At 41.0% G+C, this 27,281-nt stretch overlaps 1 protein-coding gene and 1 long non-coding RNA gene across 2 annotated transcripts; one reads left to right on the top strand and one right to left on the bottom strand.

The window, feature by feature from the left end:
* Window positions 1–11,289: 11,289 nt before the first annotated feature.
* Window positions 11,290–13,527, bottom strand: LOC109868085 (uncharacterized). Its single transcript, XR_002251879.2, has 4 exons — window positions 13,299–13,527; window positions 13,079–13,194; window positions 12,915–12,958; window positions 11,290–12,171 (listed from the first exon to the last, which is right to left on the bottom strand). It is a non-coding gene; the product is annotated as an uncharacterized LOC109868085 (long non-coding RNA).
* A 5,511-nt stretch (window positions 13,528–19,038) lies between these two features.
* LOC109868600 (zinc finger protein Gfi-1b) lies at window positions 19,039–25,448 on the top strand. The gene is made up of 7 exons (XM_020458278.2): window positions 19,039–19,245; window positions 19,869–19,975; window positions 20,580–20,771; window positions 20,959–21,188; window positions 21,450–21,587; window positions 22,484–22,649; window positions 24,627–25,448. The coding sequence occupies exons 2-7, from the start codon at window positions 19,876–19,878 to the stop codon at window positions 24,803–24,805; spliced, it is 1,005 nt and encodes a 334-aa protein (XP_020313867.1). The 5' UTR covers window positions 19,039–19,245; window positions 19,869–19,875; the 3' UTR covers window positions 24,806–25,448.
* The last annotated feature ends 1,833 nt before the right edge of the window (window positions 25,449–27,281 follow it).

The raw sequence follows: 27,281 nt of genomic DNA on the forward strand, positions 1-27,281 counted from the left end.
ATCCACGAGAAACTTGGCATTGTTTTTCTCATAGGTGGAGGGATGAATTTATCTGTACTGCGGTTTTCGCGTGACGGGCATGAGTCAGGTAGTGAGCGCATGCGCAGAATATAACGGCAACTTTCTAACAATGGCCGGATTCGATTATGCTAAAACACAGTGTCATTTAAAAATCTTCCCATTTTGAAATAGTTCCCAATCCTTTAATTTTTTTATTAACAACAAATCAATACAAAAACTACATGGGGAACACACGTATGTATAAAGAATATGCAAAGGACATCTGCTAGGGGGTACAATATCCCAATACACAAGGACCTTAAGGGACATACACACATTTATAATTCTAACAGTATTTAATCGTCTTAAAATATAGTTCAATTTATTTTTGCAAGATAACATTGTGTTTTGTTTCTAAATGTACATAAGTGAATATGAAATTTGGTGAATTACATAAGATTCTTTACTATTTATTTTACCTTTTATTTAACTAGGCAAGTCAGTTAAGTACAAATTCTTATTTTCAATGACGGCCTAGGAGCAGTGGGTTAACTGCCTGTTCAGGGGCAGAACGACATTTGTAGCTTGTCAGCTCGGGGGTTTGAACTTGCAACCTACCCGTTACTAGTCCAACACTCTAACCACTAGGCTACTCTGCCACCTACTTATGATATAAATAAATTGAAACAATCAGTACATCTCTCCATAAGTGTAAAATTTTCATAAATGTAATAAATTATAAATCTACTGATGTCATGCCACAGATTCCTTACATGAATACAATGCTAAAAAAAGATGCAACTGTTTCTGTGTGGTCATTACAAAGGGTACAATTTCAATGTATGTGTTTTTAGTGGTTGGCAGGATAATATTTATGAATAATTTTAAAGGAAACCTCCTTCAGTTGTTTAAAAAAAGTAGGTATGTGTGTGGCAACATCCACACCTTTTCCCAACATATATTATCAATAAAACCATTCCAATAAGGCATAACATATGGTATAGATAGATACAACACCCTGTTGAAACAAGGCTCGTATATCTCTATTGTTGTTGAATGGGCTTAAAGAAAAACACATTTTTCCTACTGATGAGTCAACAGGGTTGCACCTGAGGGAATGGTATCTAAAACAATTGCAAAATCTTTAGGTGTTGCAAGGATCTTGTAAAGTGATAAGAATGCCTTATAATGAAGTAAAATACCCTCTGCATTTACAAGTTGGCTCACCAATAGGATATTATTTCGGAACCAATATTCTAAAAACGAAGAAGTATTTTTATACAATATGTCCCCATTATTCCATACACAACATCAAAACCCAATCCTTCGTGGCCCCGTTCAATGGCCCGTGACGTGTACAGGCAAAGCGGTGAAGGAGGAGCACCGATCTCAAATCTAACCGTTGCCTAATCTGCATATCTCCGTCAAAAAGGCAGCATGCGGCATCGTCCTGAAACATCTCTTTTCCATAAAATACATCTTTGAATTTTCAACTTAATTTTCGTTAGGAAGGCAGATAACGCGTTTTTATAAAAAGCAATCACATGCATGTGAAAACACAGAATCCTACTAATTCGGCTACTCCAGGTTCTTAACTACGCCACTTTTGTTTGAGTCAATTTCGCCATGGGATTTGAACGGGGCACCTGGTTCACGCCCGGGAGGCAGCCCGGTTTCAAAATAAATACAATCAACGTTCACCCGTTGCAAAACACTCCCGGGCTAGATTAAAAGAATCCCCTCAGTAATGCCGGGTTCACGAGCTAGTCGAAACTCGGAAATTCCAGACTTGATAACTGATTGAACGCCACACGTGTATAATTACAAGCAGTTAGCAAGTCGGAAATGTACGATTTTCCTAGTTCCGACTCCCATTGAAGTAGAAATGTAAAATGGTTAAAGTTATGGTTAGGGTATGGTGCTATCCCAAGGATGCCGGAAAGACCATAATCATAATAGTAGGCAGGGCAAACTTTCTTTTTAAAACATATCCATATCCAATCAATGAATCATAGCCGATTCTTGTGCTCACAAATTGAAATGTGCAACAGAAATATTTTCTAAATGTTAGCTGATGGTGTTATTACATTATACAAACCAAGCATCTCTTAAACTGCTTTGAGTGGTAAATAAGTTATCAATATGATTTCCTTGACCACAGCTATTAGTTTAGATACAGATTTGTGAACATAAATCCAATGTGGGAGATCCCAGGTTTTGCTGGAGGGGAGACATGGTTTTATGGGAGGCATTGTTGAACTGTTCCATCAGATGTTGCCTCCCTATAAAACCATGCCTCCCTTCTTTCTAGCCTATTAGTAGCTTTCTATGGACATTACATTTGATTAACTAAATGTTGTCGTGAAAAGTGCACAGTAGGCAAGGGCTACATGTATTAGTGAACAATGGCAGCATAATGTTGTTAATATTGTTTATGAATTTGTATATTTAAAAAGAAGCTTAAAATAATACAGAAGATACCAAAACCCAATAGTACATTATTGGCTTGCACATAAGACGCTACTGCCCCAAAATGCCCCTTGATAAACCAAATCAAACCATTCAATATGCTTGCACTGCCCTCTTCTGGGACCAGAAAATATCCCGAGATGATCAAGATATTGTCAATAAAAACATTGACTCTGTGACAGAGGCGCTCTAGGCGGTGGAGGTTTCAGTGGAGGCATACAAATGTCCAGTGAAATGCCCAATGTGAAGGCTTTTATTAGTGAAGAATTAAAGGCGACAAACTACACACTTAAAACAAAAATAACAAACAGGACTATGAAAGTACACTCAAGATAAACTAAAAAACAAGTTCACCAGTCAATAAATCAAACAGGCTTCAATCATGCCTGAAACATACCCTGAGTGTGGCAACGTTACCCCTGTCTCATCAGAAAGGGAATGACCTGGGGTTAATAGCATAGCTGGAACACTCAATCAATAGGACCATACCATTATTAACCAATCAATAATTCTGGTTTAAGCATGGAATTTTAATTTTAAAAAGGTTACACATCCACAATTACCCTATGCTTCAATTAAGTAGAACCCTGCATTAAGCAGTAATATACTGTGATAGCGTACACTTCCCCTTGGGACTTGGTCACCTTTACAATCAACCACCCAGGATAATTGGTGCTCTCAGGACATGTCCTAACTGAGCATGGCAATAGAAATAAAAAAGGCACATAAGACATCATGTAGGCTGGGCTTATATCTCTTGATGAAGGCCTAATCTCACAATCCTTCCTTCCAACATTCTTCAGACATTGTGTCAGTCAAACCATTCTGCAACTAACTCAGAATTGTAGGCTACTAGTCATCAAGCCTCTTAAACCTATGAGTTCACTTTATCTACTGCTCTGTAACCAATTCAATAGTCTATACACAGAGCAATAAAGCAGACTCAAATGCAAGCAAATTTTTTATTTTTTTACACTCAATAGCCAACAGCGGTCAACCAATCCTACAAATGAAAATGATCTATCAAGCCATCCGCACTGTAGAATTAGTGTGCACATGCACTGCACATTATGGTATCACGGGGAATAAGCTTGACAGGAGTCATTTATAATTGACAGCAGTGAATTGTGGGATGATGTGATGTTTATACTCAGTAACTTCATTCAAAAAGTGAGGCAAATTGTATTGACTTAATTCAAACTCTTTTGGTTTCAGTTTGGTAGTATCATGCATCATCCCTGGAAGCACATGCCTCCAGTGTCGGAGTTAAGAGCGGGCTTTAGGGTGCCTGGCCCGCCCTACCGTACCTCCTTGCCCATCCAAATAAAATGTTGATAATTTATTTGACCGAGACGTGCGCAGACAGAAAGACTCATCAATCTCAGTTCAATCATCCGAACAAGCGAAACAGTGCCCCTCTGTCTCAGTATATGTAGACCTTGTATCTGATAGTCTTGATCAAAATATCATGGCATGTCATACCATTTCTGACCAGACAGCATCAGATACATGGGCTACATATAGAGGGGCGCTGTTTCGGTCGCTGGGATGCTTTCTCCGGTGATATAGTTTCAGCAGAGACAAAGAGGCTCTCGCTAAAATCTGTCCAGTATAAGCCCAATGCATTTTTATAGGACTAATATGCAGACTTAAGCGGGTCGCCTGCCTTCCCACCTTTGGGACAACGACTCCCATTGTTAGGGCGGAGACATGAGCATCTCTTCATTATATACAAAAATCTCTGGTTTCAGCCTCTTGCGAATTAGAAAGGAAAGTTGCCAGGTGCACAGTGTGCCCTGTTAGGATGCTGGAATGCCCTAAAGTAAATTGTTTCACCAAAATTATAGGAATACTCGTCTAAATAAAATCATTCAAAATACTTCACCAGGGAGCATGACTTAGCCACAGAGGTTCATTAGCCTATTTCCCCCCCAAAAATAGCTGTGGATTGTTTCAAATCACAAGTGTTTGGGAAGCCCGCAAATTGGGTAGTATTGAGTTGCGTCTGTCAGTGAAAAACATCTAATGTGTGAAGATCATGTGGCTTGAGTATAATTTAAAATGTTGCATCAAGAAGAAGGGGGGGGGGCAAAGATATGGTGCATCTCTCTCCAGAATGTATATGACGGAAGATGCCCATTTTGCAATGTCTCATTTCTGATAGTCTTAACTCACCACGTTCACCACTCATTGGAAACAAAAATAGCTTTCTGTCCCGAGCTCACTGGTGCAGGAAACTTTGAGAGCCCGGAATAGGCTAGTTGATACAATGTTGCAAGTTCATTAGCAACAGCTTCTGGCTGGACCCTGTGATGATTTGATGCAATGTTGAACTACACTAGCAATAGCTCAAGTCAAGACAGATAGAAAGGGAGGCGGAGAAGAGAGATGCATGTGATTGAAAATTCGGGTTCTTTCATCAGGATATTTTCTACTGTTTTTATTTGTCAACTTTAGACCTATGTATTTTAGTTAGTTGATGGAAGTTACGAGCCTACTGCTGCATTGGCCTATAGGCTCTCTGAGTTCTATGCTCTCATTTCTTTAGCCGCCAATGGATCACAGAGGATTAATGCATCCATATGGCAGGGTCTAGTGCTCTCACCATAGTTGCATTTTTACTTTAGATTTTACTTCAGATCTGTAAGATTAACCACGTGACAATGATTTTGAGAAACAAAAATGTTAGGCCCTATTATTGAAATGAAACTGTTCCACAAAAATGTGCATATAAAAATAATCATACCTGGCATGCATGGTAGAAATGGTAGGATAAATCAAATCCCAAAACTCATGAGCTGCCTATTGTCTTGTACTTGTCACGGTCATTGTATGGAGGAGACCAAGGCGCAGCGTGGTAAGTGTACATTCTATTTATTTAACGAATGACCACAGGACAAACAAAACCGAATGACCACAGGACAAACAAAACCAAACGACCCGTGACACTATCTAAACGAGTGCCGACAGGCAACTACACATAGACAAGAACCCATAAAACCAAAAGGAAAAATGGCAACCTAAATAGGATCCCCAATCAGAGACAACGATAAACAGCTGCCTCTGATTGGGAACCAATTCAGGCCACCATAGACATACAATTACCTAGACTTACAAAACCCCTAAAAACCCTAGACATACAAAACAAGCATACCCACCCTCGTCACACCCTGACCTAACCAAAATAATAACGAAAACAGAGATAACGAAGGTCAGGGCGTGACAGTACTATTATACCCATTTCAAAAACACGTGCACACATAGGAGGTCGCGTGGAAAAATGAGCCCGCCTATGGAAATCAAAGGCCCATCCAACTGAATCGTTCTGACGCCGGGTCTGCATGCCTCCCAAACGGTAGTTCGGATAGTCCCCATTTAGTGATTGAGATTGCACATAACTATGACTGCATTTGGAAATCATGAAATAGGTCAGAAAAACAGTCTAGCAACAAATAAATATCTAAGCACTTTATAAAGGCACAGATCTGATACAAATCATATTCTGATTAATAAAGCCATGATTAGATTGTTATAGTGATTATAAACTATTGTCAAATATGATACTGTATACTATTTGAATGGTTATGATTTTAATTGAAGAGTTCAATATTCAAATATATTACCAATATAAGTAATTACTGGGTTAGTTTCATCTCGTATGTATCACATATTGAAAACTCTATGAACGTTTAGCATACTTTTTCAAATATGTACTATTTTGAAAATACACATTGGAGACTTAAAGGACATTCTCAAATACTTAGTCAGCAACTACTCAATCACATTTATTTTATAAAGCCCTTTTTACATCAGCAGTTGTCACTAAGTGCTTATAAACATACCCAGCCTAAAACTCCAAAGAGCAAGCAATGCAGATGTAGAAGCACAGTGGCTAGCAAAAACTCCCTAGAAAATAAGGAACCTAAGAAGAAACCTAGAGAGGAACCAGGCTCTGAGGGGTGGCCAGTCCTCTTCCGACTGTGCCAGGAGGAAATTATAAGAGTACATGGTCATTAAGGCCAGATCGTTCTTCAAGATGTTCAAACATTCATAGATGACCTGCAGAGTCAAATAATAATCACAGTGGTTAAAGGGGGTGCAAATGTAAGTTGGCTTTTCATAGCCGAGCATTCAGAAGCTGAGACAGCTGAAAAACAGAGAGTGAGAGAAAGAGAGAGGGTCAAAACTGCAGGTCCGGGAGAACAAGTCAGGGTTCCAAGTACTCCACTATCTATGTTATGCACTAGAAGCAATTTTACTTTAACATTTTGGAAATGCACCTCTCCAAACCTATTTCCATTGCATATGCGATAATGGCATTTATCCTATATTGGAGACGCAATTAAAGGGCCCTTTCTAATACTTTGACAGCAAACTCAATGGATTCATGTAGAACAACTACTCTACTCTCTATGTTATGGACTAGAAGCATTTTTGGACATCTGTGGTATTGTGTTGTGTGACAAAACTACATATTTTAAAGTGGAATTTTATTGTCCCCAGTACAAGGCACACCTGTGTAATATTATTATTTATTTATTCAGTTAAGAACTAATTCTTATTTACAATGATGGCCTACCCCGACCAAACCCAATTGTGCACCAACCTATGGGACTCCCAATCACTGCCGGTTGGGATACAGCCTGGATTCGAACCAGGGTGTCTGTAGTAACACCTCTAGCACTGAGATACAGTGCCTTATAACCCCTGCGCCAATCAGGAGCCCAATCATCATGCTGTTCAATCAGCTTCTTGATATGCTGCACCTATAAAGTGGATGGATTATCTTGTCAAAGGACAAATATCCCTACTAGGGATGTAAAAAAAATGTGTGCACAACATTTGGGAGAAATAAGCTTTCTGTGTCTATAGAACATTTTTGGGGATTTTTTATTTCAGCTCATCGCCTAACGGGGATCTGGGCTTGGTCAGGAGTTTGTATTATATCCCTCCCGTCCGACTCATTGAAGCTCATGAAACACGGGACCAACACTTTACAGGTTGCGTTTATATTTTTGTTCAGTGTAAATGCTAAATTAAAGTGCCGTTACAAATATGTACTCAGCAAACTCAATCGATAATTCAAAGTTCAAAGACTCAAGACACAATTCAAAGTCCGTTTCAAATATTATGCTGTTTTATTGAAGCTTGTTCTTATCACGTGATTTCATGTGATTGTTGAGATAAATCAGAGATTAAATCCTTGCTATTCTATACCTTCACCAGAAGAACTGACAACCATCAATCTACACACAATACCCCATAATGACAAATCAAAAACAGTTTTTTTTGAAATTGTTGCTAATTTATTAAAATAAAAAACTGAAATATCACATTTACATAAGTATTCAGACCAGTACTAAAATGTTCTAAAAATCTGTTTTTGCTTTGTCATTAGGGGGTATTGTGTGTAGATTGTTGATGATTTTATTTAACCCATTTTAGAATAAGGCTGTAATGTAACAAAATGTGGAAAAAGTCAAAGGGTCTGAATACTTTCCGAATGCACTATTCATGAAAAGATGAGATGAGCAGAACTTTGTTTTCCCTGAGGAGAAGTTTGTTTTCTAAAGAGTTTCTATAACACAAGAAAGAAAGTATTAGTCAACTTTTATGACAAGTATTGCAAGACTTATCCCAATGATAAAAACATTGCCAAATATGAGTGACATAAGTACCTCAGTGTAAAATGATTTAAAAATATTTTTCTATTACAAAACTGCAAATATCTGTGTACCAGGTAAGCTAAACCACCATTCAGAGCCCTATCATGAGATGCAAGTTGTCCTGCAGTGTAATGACCAAGGAATGTGCTTGAGTTTGTGTGTGTGTGTGGCAGAAGTATGTCAACGTATCATTAAGGTTCATCAGTCCGTCCAAACATTTTTTTAAATTTGTATTAATTTAACAATACAAATAATAATCCTGCCACACCAGCATTGTGAACATAAAACAAAGAACTGTCAAGGACCCAGAAACATCCTTCCTTCCAGTGGCAGTAGGATACTCAGAACATTGAGGCCATTGATCGATCATCCAATGATGATAGGTGGTTGGTGTGTTAACAGTTCACACATCGAAGCAGTCCAAAAGGTAGCTGCCAGTACTTACTTTCTAAATGGTACAGTAAAAATAGTTCTAGTCCATAACATAGATAAATTAGTAGTTGTTCTCTATTAAATCATAGAGAACAACTACTATTAATCAATTTTCTGACTACATATTTGAAACTGTTCTTTAATTGAGTCTCCAACCTGGGATAAATGCTATTATAAACCATGTAGTTTGGGTCCAGGATGCTGATTGGCTGAAAGCAGTGGTATGTCAGACAATATACCTTGGGTATGACACAAAAATAGTTTACTGTTCTATTTACACTGAACAAAAATATAAACACAACATGCAAAGTGTTTCATGAGCTTAAATAAATTAAATAAAATGTTCCATATGCACAAAAAGCTTATTTCTTCAAAATGTTGTGTACAAATTTGTTTACTTCCCTGTTCGTGAGCATTTATCATTTGCCAAGATAATCCATCCACCTGACAGGTGTGGCATATCAAGGAGCTGATTAAACAGCATCATCATTACACACATGCACCTTGTGCTGGGGACAATAAAAGGCTACTATAAAATGTTCCGTTTTTGTCACACAACACAATGCCCCAGATGTCTCAAGTTTTGACGGAGTGTGCAATTGGCATGTAGACTGTAGGAAGGTCCACCAGAGCTGTTGCCAGATAAGTGAATATTCATTTCTCTACTATAAGCCACGCCGTTTCAGTGAATTTGGCAGTACTTCCAACCGGCCTCACAACCGCAGACCAAGTGTATGGCATCGTGTAGGTGAATGTTTTGCTGATGTCAACATTGTGAACAGAGTGCCCCATGCTGCCATTTGGGTTATGGTATGAGCAGGAATAAGCTAGAAAACCCAATTACATTTCTTTCTATGGCAATTTGAATCCACAGAGATAACGTGACAAGATCCCGAGGCCCATTGTTGTGCCATTTATCCGCTGCCATCACCTCATATTACCTATTGCCGATTCAGTCTTCCCAGCCTGGTGCAGGTCTACAATATTGTTTCTGGTGTTCATTGACAGCTCTTTGGTCTATGCCATAGTGGAGTTTGGAGTGTGACTGTTTGAGGTTGTGGACAGGTCCTTTTATACTGATAACAAGTTCAAACAGGTGCCATTAATACAGGTAACGAGTGGAGGACAGAGGAGCCTCTTAAAGAAGAAGTTACAGGTCTGTGAGAACCAGAAATCTTGCTTGTTTGTAGGTGACCAAATACTTATTTTCCACCATAATTTGCAAATGAATTCATAAAAAATCCTCCAATGTGATTTTGTGGATTTTTTTTCTCATTTTGTCTGTCATAGTTGAAGTGTACCTATGATGAAAATTACAGGCCTCTCATCTTTTTAAGTGGGAGAACTTGCACAATTGGTGGCTGGCTAAATACTTTTTTGCCCCACTGTATATCATGAGATCTAAATGCAATCATAGTTATGTGGAATCTTAATCACTGAATCGGGTCTAACCAAACTACTGCCTGGGAGGCATGTGCTTCCGTATGTGATGCGTGTTGCTACCCAAACCAAAATTAAAAAGTTTGAATAAAATAATTTACAATTTGCCTAAATTTGAGTGTATATAAATAAAACATATCACATCATCATCTCGCAATTCACTGGTGACACTAAATCTGTTTAGAAGAGGTTCATGGATCAGAACAGCTCTATAAGAGCTCCACAGTGGACATGTCATAATACCCATAAAACCTAGCGGTCAAACACGGAAATGGTTCCAATCATCTTTCCACCATTCATTTTTCACATAGTGAATTTTACGACACTTCAAATTAAGTATGTGTTTGGTGTAGGCTTACCTTGGTGTGATGTCATGATAACAGTGTTATTCTCTCTCAGACAAGGTGAGTTTTATTAATATATTAGCCCCAATTTACACAAAAAAACATGTTAAATGCTAATTAGCAACAGAGAAGACCTCTGCAAGACCACACATTTCTGCAGGATGCTCCTGCATGTCATCTCTAGCCAGCACTGTCAGCTACCGTTCACCAGTGCGATCAGAGAGCTGTGCCAAATACATAATGAATCCATGTGCTGCGTTGAAATTAAGTGAATAAAGTGTTGAACATCTTCCATCTCCTTTCTCTGTCTTAGATAGTCACTAACTACACTATAGCTAGCTAGTTAGCAGAGCAGCAGATCAAAAAATAATTTGGGATTACTTAGCCTAGGTAATTGTTTGTAAAGTATGTCGACTTTGGTGTCTATTTCAGACCTTCCAGAATTTTTTTTAAGGATAAGCATAAGAGCTTTAAAAGGGGAGAAGACCACTATAAGTCTTGGATTCTGGATAAGTACAGCTATAGTTTAGTGGCAACTTACCAGTTTGACCAGGGCCATCGTGAGGGATAACATTTATTCTGTGTCGGTGAGTGTAGCTATTAAGTTAAGTTTGAGCATCTTAGCAATACAAAGCGTTCTATACAGCTGTCAACATTCTACAAGAGATCAATTATATAATCAATAACCAGATTACCCCGGATGCCAGACTTGAGTGATAACAGTTCTAGAATGTTGTCATTGATGAGAATGAATCTAAAAATCTAATGACATTCAGAATTGACTTTGATTAGACATCTAGTCTGTATTGTAGTTTCATGACTAGAGAGAAATCTTCAAAAGCACAGTATTTAGTTATTTGGACTGGTAAATCCATTCACACAGCTTTGATTTATAGGATCCTTCCCACTATATGATTGATATGTCAAGTGATAAAATCCCAAGTTATCAATTAAGTTTATTGAAAAACTGCACGTGTCCTCTATAGCAGTAATGTCAGTCATCAATATAGCACATTTCTTTCAACAAATGCATTTCAAGGTGTTCAAAGTCATGAATTGAAAGATGTGTCACTTAACATCCTTCCTCTTGGCAGGTCTCTTTAGGTAACCAGGGGATTCTCTATACCACATGGAAATGCCTCCGTGGTGCTCATAAGTGTAGCCATGCAGCCTATTTTGGCAGTTCACAATTTCGGCCATACGGATGTGGAATGTGAGTGGAGGAAGCCAGCCGTGCCCAACCAGGTGCAGTCAGTGGAGGACCTGTACCCAGCCGAAGACTTCAACCCTCTGTCCTGAGAGCCAACAGAGGAGGATCTTCAGTGGCTAAAGCACCTTCTCTGTGGCAGGTTCAGTGGAATGGCAGGTCTCCTTGAACCTGAGCCAGAACAACCGATACAGGCAGGGATGACATCGGACATTGTTAAAAAAAAACAAGGGCACCTGGGGCATACAGGCATCCTGGCTGGCATGGCACTGTCAGTGGAGCAGCAGGAGGCTATAGGGTAGGCACAAGTTGGACAGCGTACCAAACCCAACTGGCACACCATGAGGAGAGGGAGGTTGACGGCACCAATTATGGAGGAGTGGTTAGGGGCAAGCGCGCTACTCGTTCACTGCTTAAAAGGCTCCTCAGATCACAGCCGTTGGATGGGGTGTTGTCTGTAAAGTGGGGCACAGATAACGAAGAGGAGGGCATCAAGGTATTCAAAATGGCTACAGGGAAGTATGTGCAGGAGTCAGGGCTTTGGGTCATAGGGTCTGGGATCCTGGGTGCCTCACCGTAGCAGCACCACAGCAGTGGTGAAGGTAAAGTGTCCCTACGGTGCAAGGAATCGTACAATTTTTTTGTCTTACTTTTTGTATGTTTCACAATAAAAATATTTTGCATCTTCAAAGTGGTTGGCATGTTGTGTAAATCAAATGATACAAACCACCCAATAAATATATTTTAATTCCAGGTTGTAAGGCAACAAAATAGGAAAAATGCCAAGGGGGGGGGGGGGGGTGAATATTTTTGCAAGTAACTGTACATGAATGAACGCTTTCCCCCCTCTATCACGGATGCCATGGTTGCCCTTAGTTTGAAGATGGTATCCGGAGACAGGTGTTTTATACAACACCCTTCTGTGTTCTCTTTTTGACTACCTCCTTAGCTATCATACTCTGCTTCCACCGGGCATTCCACTGATTTCAAAACTCGATCCTCAAGAAAGTGATTTTTTTATTTTATCCGCGTTAGAAAGGATTACCTACACATGCTGAGCAGCTTATTATAGACAGAAGCGTGTGACATGCCAATCATGGCTAGCGGGAAGATTCCTGTCTTTTTCCGTAGCTAAACTAACTAGGCTCATAATTTAACAATTGTATTCGTATTTACAGATGGCATACACGTTTGTTATTAAGGCACATGAAAGTTCACATGTTCCAGAAGGCATTCCTGCCCCAAAAAACGCATGTTGACACAAAATAAATGTTTACGTTAAAATGACTCTCCTGTAAAGTGGTGACGTGTGATATAAGTCTAGCTTCCTGAAACGAGTCACAAATGATTTCTTACCCCGTGTCTTACTTGCTGAAGGCCCCAGTCATCCCTGCATGTACCTGACATTGTTGAAAAACAAGTGAACAATGAATAAACATCAGACAAAAAGTCTACATTTCGATGCATCTACAAATTCAATGTTTTACACAATATTGTATCATATTTGATGAGTTATTGACCTGTCCATCCACAGGCTCGATGTGCTGTAGTCTCCACAACTGGACGATCACCCTCGGATCCCACTGGCAAAGGATGTTCATCCACCGGATAGCCTGAGGGATGCACTCCTGTTGGACTTGAAAACAAAGAGACATTTTGTCAGTGATGGGTCTTTTTCAATGCCATATCTACATCTTTACCTGCACAGAAAATGCATTGTTTATCATAACACAAACCCACCTTGGACAATGTGACAAGTGGTCCCTCAACACCCAATCCTCATGCCTCATTGTTTGTTCTTGTTTCCCAATCAACGTTCTGGATCTTCCTCTTCTGCCATGGTGGATGAGCTACTGTACTGTTTCTGGTAAGTACAAGGCCATTTCTCTTAACCACCGGAAAATGGCAGATGCAGACCACCGTGCTGTCACTGGCTTTCCGCTCCACCCATCAGAAAGACAAAACAAAAAGTTACTTTTACTAGCTAGCAAAGTTGATTACTAAAATGGTAACATCTATATTAAATCCAAATAAAATGTTATTGGTCACATACACATATTTAACAGATGTTATTGCAGGTGTAGCGAAATGCTTGTGTTCCTAGCTCCAACAGTGCAGTAGTATCTAACCATTCACAACAATACACACAAATCTATCAGGTATGAAGGTAAGACCCAGATGCAGACAATGTCGAATTAACAATGGTTTAATAATCCAACAGGAGGAGGCAATAGACAGGTCAAGGCAGACAGGGGTGAGTAAACCAGATATGGGGCAACGGTACTGGAGCGCAGGCAGGCTCAGGTTCAGGGGCAGGCAGAGTTGTCAGGCATTCAGGCTCAGAGTCAGGACAGGCAAGGGTCAAAACCAGAAGGGCGAGAAAAAGAAAGACTGGGAAAAGCAGGAGCTGAGACACAAAAACGCTGGTTGACTTGACAAACAAGATGAACTGGCAACAAACAGAGAACACAGGCATAAATACATAGGGCATAATGTGGAAGATGGGCGTCACTTGGAGCGGGGTGGAGACAATCAAAGACAGCTGAAACAGATCAGGGTGTGAAATTACCAACCCCCCCCCCAGGTACGCCTGGCGTTCTACCTGGGCGCATACCTGGTTGACCAGGGTGCTGGCGGTGGAATTCGGTGATGAGGGCTGAGTCCAGGATGTCTCTAGCGGGGACCCAGCACCTCTCTTCCGGGCCATAACCCTCCCAGTCAACCAGGTACTGAAAAGCCCTGCTCTAGAAGAAAAATAAACGCACACCTATTAAGTCGAGGTGCTGGCTAGCGGAGTAGAAACTTGAAAATAAAAGAGAGCCGCACACTCTAGGAGCTCAGATGCAAAAATGTAATACCAACGTTTCGATAGCCAACTGGAAAGCCCTGCCCCATGGTCGAACACTCTGGAGGCATCTCACCGTGTATGCCGGATGGCCATCGATGACACAGGGAGGAGGGGTGGGCCTGGAAACAGAAGACAAAGGGCTGTGAGACACAAGCTTAATCCTAGACACATAGAAAGTAGGATGAATACGGAGGGTAGGGGGTAACAAAAGACGAACAGCAGTGGGGCTAATAAGTCCAGAGATGGGGAATGGGCCTATGAAACGGGGGGAACATTTAGTCACGACAAGGCAGACAAAAATTCCAAATTATATCCATAATATCGACAGAAACATGGGAAACGTTTTTTATAATCAATCCTCAAGGTGTTTTTCAAATATCTATTGATAATATATCAACCGGGACAGTTGGCTTTTCACTAGGACCGGGAGGAAAAATGGCTACCTCTCTGTTTAGCGCAAAAATCACACTGAGAGCCAACAACTGACCACTTGTGGTCAGGCCTGAAACTACATCTAAAGGCTGAAGACACCTTAGGGAAGCCACAGAAAAAGGAATCTGGTTGATATCCCTTTCAATGGGCAATAGGGATGCATGGAAAGACAGGGGTTTCAAAATAAGTCACTTCCTGATTGGATTTTTCTCAGGATTTCGCCTGCAATATCAGTTCTGTTGTACTTTTTTTTGTCCTACTTGCTTTCAGGGAAACTATACAAGAGTCCTTAGGATTCAGCCCTGCTGACCTTGTGTTTGGACACAAGGCTCTTTGAAAGAGCATATCCTCTCTCCTACACCCAGTAGCGCCCCTATAAATGTGTTGGATTATGTCAGTAAGATGCGGGAGAGATGACGCATGTGAGTTAGCCCAAAAGTCTCTCTCCTCGTCTCAAAAACGTATGAAGTTGCATTATGACAAAAAGGCTGTTGGCTGTTCTTTTGCACCAGGGGATCAAGTTTTACTTTTGTTGCCAATCCCTGGCTCATCTCTGTCGGCACATTTTTCTGGGCCATATCTTGTGGAAAAGAAACTCGGTGACACCAATTATGTGATAAAGACCCCCGATCATCTTTCCGTGTGTGTCATGTTAACACGCTGATAGCATTTGTGCGTGATACTCCAGACAGCTGCTCAGGTAAGCTGGCCCAGCCTGCCATCTCCAGTGTGGCTGCGGTGGTGCTGAAGCCTGGATGGGACCTAGAGGAGGATGATAAGTAGGACAGGTTGGAGTTACGCCATACGTTACAGCAGTGTGAACGCTTATGTAATTCGGAGATGCTGAAAAAGTTAACCTCTCAAATGGATCATTTGGATAACGATCAAACTAATGATCTTATCCTATTGATAAATAGTTCTCAATGTGTTTCAGGACGTTCCAAGTTGCAAGGCCATCTTGGAACATGACGTGGATGTGGGAACGCTGCTCCTATACGCCAGCATCCGTAGCGGGTTAACACTAAGAAAAGGGAGGTAATGAAAAGTGAGGTAGCTTATTTATTATAGAATTACATGGCAAAACCCAGTAACAGCTCCTGGAGTTCACCATGTATTCTTGTTCCTAAAAGGGGCGGTACGTCCCTACTTTTCAGGGCCGAGTTAACGTTGTGTTCTTGAATGTGCCAAATTGTACTACTTACCTTGACGATGTGATAATTCATTCGTCTACTTGGTCTGATCATCTCGCCACTTTGAAAAGTGTGGCCAAGTGTGAGTTTGGGAAGGCTACAGTGACTTACTTAGGGAAACAAGTGGGACGAGGTCAAGTGCACCCAGTAACTGGCAAATGGAAGCAATTGTTGCTTTTCCAGCTCCCACGACTCGCTGCCAGTTGCACAGATTCCTGGGGACGGTAGGTTACTATCGTACATTCCGTAAGAACTTCTTGATGGTAGTAGTTCCCCTTACGTCTCTGCTTAGTCCCAAGGTACCATTTAAGTGGTCCCAGGACTGTAACTGTGCTTTTGAGTCCGCTAAAGCGCTACTTTGTAGTGCCCCAGTGCTTGCCCCCCCAACTTTGACAAACCTTTTAAGTTGGAGGTAGACGCTAGCATAGTGGGGGTGGGTGCGGTTCTCTTGCAGGAAGATGAAGAGGGAGTGGATCGGCCCGTCAGTTTCTTCTCCTGTAAGTTCAACTCGTGTCAGTCAAGGACTCCACCATTGAACAAGAGACGCTGGCTTTATTGCTAGCCTTACAGTTATTTGACGTATATGTGGGCTCCAGTGCCTTGCCTATACTGGTCTTCACAGACCATAATCCTTTGGTGTTTTTTAAGCAAATGCACAATCAGAACCACCGCCTTATGCGGTGGGCTCTGATTGTACAAGGATCAAATGTACAGATAAAGTAAGTTAAGGGCTCAGCGAATGTGGTTGCCGACGCTCTATCACAGGTTTAGTAACTGGGGATGTGTTAGGTTTTGTTATTGCAAACTGTATGTTTGCATGTTTTGCGGTGGGCGTGTTACGTTCCCAGTTTCTGTGTTGTGGTTTTGCTTGTATGTGTGTGTTTCAGGATGGCTTCCTGAAATTCCCCCAAGTAGCTGATTGGTCGGCCCCATTGCTAATTGGAGCTGACCCCGCCCTCTCGTCAAAGTATACAGCTGTCTGTAATTACAGACTCCTTCAGAAGCTAGAAAAGCCAGTGCTCCTTTGTTAGGAGAGAGCAGATAGAGCTGGGGGCTTATATCCTGTGGTGGGTGTTTCTCAGATAGAGAGGGGATTTGGTATGTCCTATGTTGGTTGTTGCTGAGATAGAGCTGATTAGTATGTCCTGTGTGTCAATAGGATGCATTTTGTGGGGGATTATTGACATTGTATTATTCCGTTTCATTTGTTCCCAGGGGGGAAGGGCAAGAAGCCTGCGGGCATACATAACCCGTAGTATTGAGTCTGTTTATGCACACTAGGTAAGACCTGGGCGGACTACCCCCTGTATTTTGGTTAGCGCACCAGGTGGTGCTAAAAGTTAGGTAAGTAGTGGGTAGGCAGGTAAGGTAGGAGAGGGTAGGTTAGGTAAGTAGTGGGTAGGCAGGTAAGGTAGGAGAGGGGGCTTTGACATTTACTTTCTTTGCTTGGGTTCCATCCAGCCCATTTTCCCCAAATTTACAGTGTGAAGGAATAAACGGTAAATCCTCTGCCTTTTGTCATCCTTACTCGCACCTATAATCCCATACCTCTTTCGCTCCATGGGGAGTGGGGAGTTGAGTTGTAGCAGGGTGTTGCGTTCCCTGTAACAAATAGCATGAGATGAGCTATACAACTGTACATTTCGCGCTACGCCCCTGCTCCCAACATAATTGGAATAGGAAGTATAAACTCTAACATATCCTATTAGCTAGAAAGGTAACTCCAAACATATTTTTGCGAATAGCAGCTGTTAAGCTGGTTAAACAAAGGTTAGCCATGTGTTGGCAAAAATATATGTCCAAGTTAAGAAAGCAGATACTCCAATGAGTGTAATTGGCTGCAATGAGTTTAATTTGCTCAATATTAGGAGTTGAGAAATAAAGCTGACATCATTAGAGAGAAGATATTCTCATGTTATACAGCATGTATCTAATTCAAAATGTGTTTATTCTGTTGTTGCTAGCGATATTCAGAAAAACATTGAAAATATATTTTCTACTTTTATACAATATATTTAAAAAATATTAATATTTTAGGGGACCCCTTGCAGTATCTCCGCAGGCCCCAGGTTGAATACCCCTGCTCTACAGTAGTCGAGACGCCCGTATGAGAATAATATATTGACGTAAAACAGCCACATGATGTCGCAAGTATGCCTCTGCACTTCATGACATCGTGAGTTCATGCACTGAAAATGAATTCTTGTCTTGGCAAGATATAATTAGTGTAGCTTACAAAAGTCACGTTAATTGCTTTATACATATTGTTATTGTAACACTATATATATTTATATATCTATACTTCATTGTATTATATATATTTTTCAAAATAGTATTTTCGTTAAGAGTATCCCTGCCCTCAAGAGAAATAGCCTTCTTTATGACAGTTTGGATAGAGTAGACCAACTGACAAAAGTTATGACAGAGTTTGGATAGAAACAAATCTATGTCGGTAGGCTAACTGATGAACAGCTATACACAAAATACAGTACAGTGCAAACAAGACTGTGTAAACATGAATAATCGCAGGAGACTGGTTTGGTGTGTGTATCTATGGAGGTGCTGGGGCCCAGTTTTGCTTATTTAAATCTTAGCCACCCAAGATGTATTGGCAATTTCATTTACACAACAGTGAGAATGAAACTACTACTGTAAATCCTGTAAATCAAATATTGCAAATTGTAGGCTAAGGAGTGAAACATTTGGATTGTTTATTTTTGTTTCTCTAATCCATGTTAAAGTTTGTAAAATATTCTGTCACTAATTGGTCAAATTAAAACATGTCATTCCAATTTGAAAACCATTAGCCCTATATGTGGCCAAACAAAATACAATCATGAGGAAGACATGATGTTCTAACATTATTTCAATTTATTTGTGAACTGTTTGAAACTTAATCGTTTGTAACAGTTCGAGGGACTGTGTCCAGGCCCAATGTTTTTCTACGCAAATTTCCACCTGTGAGTTGGCTCTCTCATTGGTTGAAACCACAGTCAGATTCCTGCACAACATTATCTGATTGAAAATCAGGGAGGGGAGCAAAAGGAAGAGAGCAGCAAGTGTGATGTCTTACAGTGGTTTGGATTCGGACTTTTGCGAAAGGATTTTCGGAAATATTTATTCTTCGACAGATTGGATGATGTTTTAAGACTGGGGAAATAATTAACCTAGCCTATTTAATAAGAGCACTATCCTCCCTACTTCTTATAAACAAACGGTAAGTAGGCTACAGCAGGTGCATAATATTATAACGAATATTCCCTGTAGACTATTCTTAGAAATATTGATAATTCGAAGAATGAAAATGGATTCATGTAGGCTATAATGGAATTAATGCATTTTACAATTAGCGTATCCAAGTCAGTGATGCTTTAAACGTAATTAGCCTATCATATGCTTTTGGAACGAAACTTTTTTAAGTTCTGTATTTTACAGCATTATATTTCAAGATACATACATAGTTAAAACGAAAACTGAAAAAGACCTACTGATAGATCATTGGACTTCACAGCATATTATGGAAATTAATGACTGGACAAGTGTGAAAGTATTTGGCTATTTTATGTTTCAAATATTTACATTTAAAACATGAGTGTTAACATACAGTTAAACAACCTACCTTAACTGAATTAACACATATGACACAATGTGTCTAAGAATTATGGTAATTACATTTTTGTTTCCCTCGCTCAGAAACGCTCCATCAAATATGTTATACCAGCCAAATTAAAAATCTTGAAAGTTCACAGACTAATAAACTGTATATTATAAAATGTTAGGCCTAGCCTAAAACATTTTAAGTTGTCTATAAGCATATATCATAATATTTTTTTTCAACAGCGTTGTCATGCCACGATCCTTTTTGGTGAAAAACAAGAGGTGCGCATCTTACAATGTGCACCGCTCTCATGAAGACGAAGTCGAACCGAGGGAACCTGAATTTACAAGTAAGAATGTCAAGATTATCATGGCAACACATCAAGACTTTCACAATTGTATAACGAAACGTGTATAATGATTTGCCAGTTATTTCATCAATTGTAGTTTATAATTAATCAATTGACACAGTGACAATGCCATGTTTAGATTTCCTGGTTATTTTTTCACTCCCCTGACCATCATAGACTAGTATTTTTTTATTATCTGATTAAATGAAAGCTATTGCTAAAAATAAATAATAATGTATAAATATTTGACTTGAAAAAAGTGAATCCATAATGATGCATTGCAGCATACAGTGGGACTTTTATAATGGTACGTTAAACATCACAGAAAATTCATTACATTTGAGGACAGATGCAACAGCTAGTGGACTAGAAAAAGTATCTCATAAGCAATATGCTTGGACTGTTATTGATGCTTGGATTTGTCAGTGCATTCATGGAGTTATTGAAATTAAGTGGTTAGGGCAGGGATATACAAAAGAGACATTATTCTGAAGGATTCTAAGCCTTCAATCTACACTGTACATGTATGTACTTATTTACAGACAAAATATTTGGACTTTATGTTGACACTCAATTAATCCCATTTGCAATTGTGACTTGACAGGTGTGATCTCTTCAGAACCACAGAGTCCAGAGTCTCCAGTCAGGCCTCAGTCAGTGGGTCAGCCCTCCCTTCCTGAACCAGACCCCTATTCTTATATCAAACATGAGCAGGAGCCTGAACGCCCAGTCCCCTCTTACCTTAAGCAAACAGGACAGCCGGTTGCCCCTGCTCCACGACCATACTACTTATCAGGTGGGAGACCCTCCAACTGGGCTGGGATGTTGTGAAGGGATGACATGATATCCCCCCCAAAAAATGGTTGGGAATAGAATAGAAAAGAGTAGGACCATATTGGTCCTAAATGGGACAACATATTATTTAGAAGGTTTTTCAGAGGAAGTGTTCATTGACTCAATCATCTTACTCCGTTTAACCTCAGAGGCTCACATGGCAGAGTTCCCTCCCTTCTACAAACCTTCCTATGCCTGGGACTCTTTACCTGCGTCCTATGACCTCCGTCAGATGGCCCCCCCCCCCTACCTCCTGCAGCACACCAGCAGCCTGTACGGGGCTCAAGTCAGCCACAGCCCTGAGCCACAGCAACCTCTAGACTGCAGCACACACTACTCCCTCACCTCTGACACTTATCACTGCATCACCTGTGACAAGGTACGTATGCAGGAGTGGAGTCACAGCTTTCTCTTTACGCTGTGAGACTGACAATAGCTAATGGGCCTATACAAAATGAAACTGCCACAACACACAGCATACAGAGATTTCGCAAAGCCACCAGAGGGAAAGTTGTGTATGTGGTCACATATCCCTATTCAAAACATCACATGTAGTCTTTTAAATTCATCAGTCTTTAAATTGACATCAACATTGTGACTAGCAGTTTGATAACTCCCCTGTCCTCCTCTGCCACGGCAGGTGTTCTCAACCCCTCATGGTCTCGAGGTTCATGTCAGACGCTCCCACAGCGGGACCAGACCATTTGGCTGCAACATCTGCAGGAAAACCTTTGGCCACGGCGTCAGTCTGGAGCAACACATGAATGTCCACTCACAGGTAACCACAATGCACTGTTGGAGATGGTTAAGGAAACAAGACGGACAAACAGATATGTGGAATCTGGCACAGTGCCCAAATTGCCTAAGTTCTTTGTGTACTTCCATGGAAAAGTAGCCCAAGGTACTTTCATGAGAATTATAATATTTGAAATGTGATGATAAAATCACTCTTGTTGCACAGCAGGAAATGCAAACCTGTAGTGTATTCAAGGTTTAAAAAGGCATCTAGCCTCCCGAGTGGCGCAGCAGTCTAAGGCACTGCATCGCCGTGCTTGAGGCGTCACTACAGACCAAGGTTCGATCCAAGGCTGTATTGCAGCAGGCTGTGTTGCAGCGGACCGCGACCGGGAGACATATGAGGCGGCGCACAATTAGCCCAGCATCTTCTGGGTTAGGGGAGGGTTTGGCCGGCTGGGATGTCCTTGTCCAATCGCGCTCTAGCGGCTCCTGTGGCGGGCCGGGCGCATGAGCGCTAACACGGTCGCCCATTGTACGGTGTTCCCTGCTACACACGGGTGCCGCTGGGTTCCGGGTTAAGCGAGCAGTGCGGCTTGGCAGGGTCATGTTTTGAAGCAAGCATGGCTCTCGACCTTCGCCTCTCCCGAGTCCGTATGGGAGTTGCAGCGATGGGACAAGACTGTAACTGCCAATTGGATATCATGACATTGGGGAGGAAAATGGGTTTAAAAAAGAAAGGTATCTAAAGTCTGTAATTTCCACTTAAAAATGTCAGACTTGATTTGCAATAATGAAAATGTATCAACCCCTACAACAAATATACATTAAAAATGTACATAATAATTATAATTTCCTGTTGCTGCAGGATTATTTTCCTGCTGTAACAAACTGGCTCAAATTAAGATCCTACATCTGTACCTGTTTCTTTAAACAAAGGAAAGAAGTTTTGAATGCAAGATGTGTGGAAAGACATTCAAGCGCTCCTCCACCCTCTCCACCCATCTACTCATCCACTCAGACACCAGGCCCTACCCCTGTCAGTACTGTGGAAAGAGATTCCACCAGAAGTCAGACATGAAGAAACACACCTACATCCACACAGGTGAGGAGAGAAGAGCATCCACATAGCACCAAAGTTAGGGATCCAATTACTTATGAGTGTATTGTAATTTCTCAGAAAAATAAAAGACAACTTTAGCAATTGGCTCACTCTATAGTTCTCTGCTTTCTAGGTGCTGTAACATGAATTGTTTCCAAGAGTAATAACTACTGATAAATCAAAAAAAGAAACTTAAACAAATGTCCATCTGATTTGCATATCTGGTTATCCTACTTTGCAGAGGCCTCTGTGAAAGGAACTCTGTGCAGGCAGAATATGTCTCAAATGAATGTTCGACAAATCTGAACAATGGCACGATTCTTTCCTCCCAGTCATTGATACTGACTTCAGCTCTACAGCACAAACACTCAGCAAAAAAAGAAACGTCCTCTCACTGTCAACTGCGTTTGTTTTCAGCAAACTTAACATGTGTAAATATTTGTATGAACATAAGATTCAACAACTGAGACATAAACTGAACAAGTTCCACAGACATGTGACTAACAGAAATTGAATAATGTGTCCCTGAACAAAGGGGGGGGGGTCAAAATCAAAAGTAACAGTCAGTATCTGGTGTGGCCAACAGCTGCATTAAGTACTGCAGTGCAATTCCTCCTCCTTACCCACTCTTCCACCAAGGCACCTGCAAGTTCCCAGACATTTCTGGGGGAATGGCCCTAGCCCTCACCATCTGATCCAACAGGTCCCAGACGTGCTAAATGGGATTGAGATCCAGGCTCTTCGCTTGCCATGGCAGAACACTGACATTCCTGCCTTGCAAGAAATCACACACAGAACGAGCAGTATGGCTGGTGGTATTGTCATGCTGGAGGGTCATGTCAAGATGAGCCTGCAAGAAGGGTAACACATGAGGGAAGAGGATGTCTTCCCTGCAACGCACACGGTTGAGATTGCCTGCAATGACAACAAGCTAAGTCCGATGATCCTGTGACATACCGCCCCTGACCATGACGGACACTCCACCTCCAAATCGATCCCGCTCCAGAGTACAGGCATCGGTGTAACGCTCATTCCTTCAACGATAAATGTGAATCCGACCATCACCCCTGGTGAGACAAAACCCTGACTCGTCAGTGAAGGGCACTTTTTGCCAGTCCTGTCTGGTCCAGCAACAGTAGGTTTGTGCCCATAGGTGACGTTGTTACCGGTGATGTCTGGTGAGGACCTGCCTTACAACAGGCCTACAAGCCCTCAGTCCAGCCTCTCTCAGCCTATTGCGGACAGTCTGAGCACTGATGGAGGGATTTGCGTTCCTGGTGTAACTCGGGCAGTTGTTGTTGCCATCCTGTACCTGTCCCACAGGTGTGATGTTCTGATGTACTGATCCCGTGCATGTGTTGTTACACGTGGTCTGCTGCCACTGCGAGGACAATCAGCTGTCCGTCCTGTCTCCCTGTAGCGCTGTCGTAGGCGTCTCACAGTACGGGCAATTTATTGCCCTGGCCACATCTGCAGTCCTCATGGCTCCTTGCAGCATGCCTAAGGCACGTTCACGCAGATGAGCAGAAACCCTGGGCATCTTTCTTTTGGTGTTTTTCAGAGTCAGTAGAAAGGCCTCTTTTAGTAGTGTCCTAAGTTTTCATAACTGTGACCGTAACTGCATACCGTCTGTAGGCTGTTAGTGTCTTAACGACCGTTCCACAGGTGCATATTCATTAATTGTTTATGGTTCATTGAACAAACATGGGAAACAGTGTTTAAACCCTTTAAAATGAAGATCTGTGAAGTTATTTGGATTTTTACAAATTATCTTTGAAAGGGTCCTAAAAAAAGGGACATTTTTTTGCTGAGTTTATATACTGTACCTCATGAAGTTACATGTGATCTGTTTTAATACTAGATGGGGAATGCAAAATATCGCTCACATGTAGGGGCATCAATACAAAATGAAACTGTGATATTTGATTATGATTCATTTGATGCCACAGTTTAAACATGTTTTTGTATGTAACTATTTAGGTGAGAAGCCCCACAAATGCCAGGTGTGTGGCAAGGCGTTCAGCCAGAGCTCTAACCTCATCACACACAGTCGTAAACACACAGGCTTCAAGCCCTTCGGCTGTGAGATCTGTGCCAAGGGCTTCCAACGCAAGGTGGACCTCCGCAGACACCATGAGAGCCAACATGGCCTGAAGTGAAGCGGTTGAAAATAATGGATGAAGAAGAGGAGGAGCAAAACGTGCCTTATGCCCTTAGCAAAGCAATATAGCAAAGAAAGAAAAAGAAAGACCAAACTTGATGTCCCTTCGTGGTGGGCATCATGATACAAAAATGGCCCCTACAGACACAAGAATTGTATAGTATTGAATATTATCCTTCTTGTGAAAATGCATTTTTAAGTAAATCAGAGCTGGCAGCTAACCAGTAGAAATAAGACAATGCAAATTATTAAGGTACTTAAGTATTTGCTATCACTTAAGGAGAAACAGTAGCCTGACTGACACGACCCATGTGACTACACAATGAGGAAAAGGACTTTGAAAGCTGGTGTCAGCCAGACTAGAGGAACAGTCCTTTGGAATAAAAATGGAATTCAACTGATATGCATCCTTTGGGTGCATTATGAGGTTGTAGACTTATCACAGAGGCCTTTGAAATCAATTGTGAAGAGAGATAGGTCTCGTGATTTTGTTGCAGAATGTATTTAAGAAAAAGCATTATATGTTCACAAACAGTATGTGTGCCATTCATATTTATATATTAATCTTATGTCAAATAAAATGAAGCAATGGTATGAATGAACAAATGCTCTCCAAATAAACTGTGAGATGTTATTATAAACCTTGTCATCATTGTGAGCTGTGGAGAAAAGAAACATATGGGCGGAGCGTGAGTTAACAATCATACATTCAATCTCATGTGACAAATAGACAAACATTCTGAAGAAGGAAAAAACTGGCAAACGGTAAAAAAACACACATTGTGTTAGCTTAGTAAGATGAGATGGCTCATGGTACAGATGTAGGATCTTAATTTGATCACTCTTTTGTTGCTGAGAATTTCCCTGCATAGCAAGAAATTATACCCTGTAGTGTATTCAGGGTTTAAAAAAGTAATTTCCACTTATCGGTATGTCAGTTGATTTGCCCTAATGAAAAATGTATCATCAGCCTCTACAAAAAAATTGCCATTTATTATAATAGACAGTTTAATTCACATTTCATATTGCTGCAGAATTAGTTTCCTGCTGTATAGCAAACTGGATCAAATTAAGATCCTACATCTGTAAACCTAGTCTTTATGTGTAACCGTTTTGCCATAGGGCAGGTTGCATGTAGACAGTCTTCCAACTGGCTCTGTAGCAGTCCTTTGCAAGGCTGAGCTCATGTTGCCTGGGGCAGAAATCTCTAGTATGACCAGTGAGAGATAGAGTAAGGCTTCATTCAAATCTATACCTGGAACAACATGCAAATCTCAAGTCCACCAGGTTCTCAAATGTCACACAGCCAAAGTAATGGACTTCCCATGCATGCCACCATGCTCACTAAAGAGAGGAGAGGGAGGAAATTAATTTGTTTTTCCTCATTATTGATCAACCCCCCCCAATTCTTCCAAAATCTCAGTCACTAATGTACAAACTGTGTAGGCCTTCCTCATGTATGATGCATGTTCTTCACACCCATAAGCAAAGGTCTGCACATTCATTTGAATCTCTAGTCAGTCACACGGTTGGTCTTCAAGTGCGAAGAAGTGTATTCCCTCTGTGTTGTGATTTGGGATATACTGTATAACAACAGACAGACAGAGGATAGAGTACTCAAACACCCTCTACCCATACCGTACCACACCCATCCATTCTGACGGGTTTGCTTTGACAAACACATTGCACTTCTCATGAGGACACCACCTTCCTCAAACAGCAGATCCAGTTAGGCCATTTAAGCTGTTACAGGCAAATCAGATCATTGCTTAGTTAAATATGTCTTATACTATAGAAGTAGCTGACCAAGTATTACTAATATGTATTCAAGTCCCACTGTATGCTCTATCCCATTATAAGAGTTTTCAGGTCGCTATGCCTCAAAAACTAATTTAAACCTGAGTTTAACCACCACACAACCATACACAGAAGAATGACCAAGAAAGATATTTCAGGTGATGAAGAATACTTACTGAAGTTAAGAAATACAACACACATACACATGGACATGGTCACAACAGCAGTATGAGTTTATGTTGATGAGTTGTCACAGAAATCAGTGTCTTGGTGCGGAATGAAACAGGCAGCCTGTCCACTGTCTGGTACAGTTGGTAAACAAATCTGTGGTGCCATGCAAATTAGTATTTATATTACCTAGGCAACGGGGTCCGTTGTGCTCAGGAGGAACAGTTAGGGCTGCATCCTGGTGTGAGGATACAGAGCAAATCAAAATCCTCCACAGGTAGCCAATGGCAGAGATAGGAGCAGGATAGGCGGGCCTAAACAAACAGGACATGTGTCCTGCAGAGGAGGGGCGTGACCCAGACCGTAGCCTGGGGGTAAAAAAGGGGGATATTTGGGGACTAGGTCCACACACGCACCTGAGATGCACTTCCCTTTTTAACATTCACATACAGGCGTGTGAATGTGTGCTTTTTATCATTCAGTACAACAAAATGCAGGGTTTTAAAACA

Source organism: Oncorhynchus kisutch, linkage group LG23 (genome assembly GCF_002021735.2).
Source record: "Oncorhynchus kisutch isolate 150728-3 linkage group LG23, Okis_V2, whole genome shotgun sequence".
NCBI lineage: Eukaryota > Metazoa > Chordata > Actinopteri > Salmoniformes > Salmonidae > Oncorhynchus > Oncorhynchus kisutch.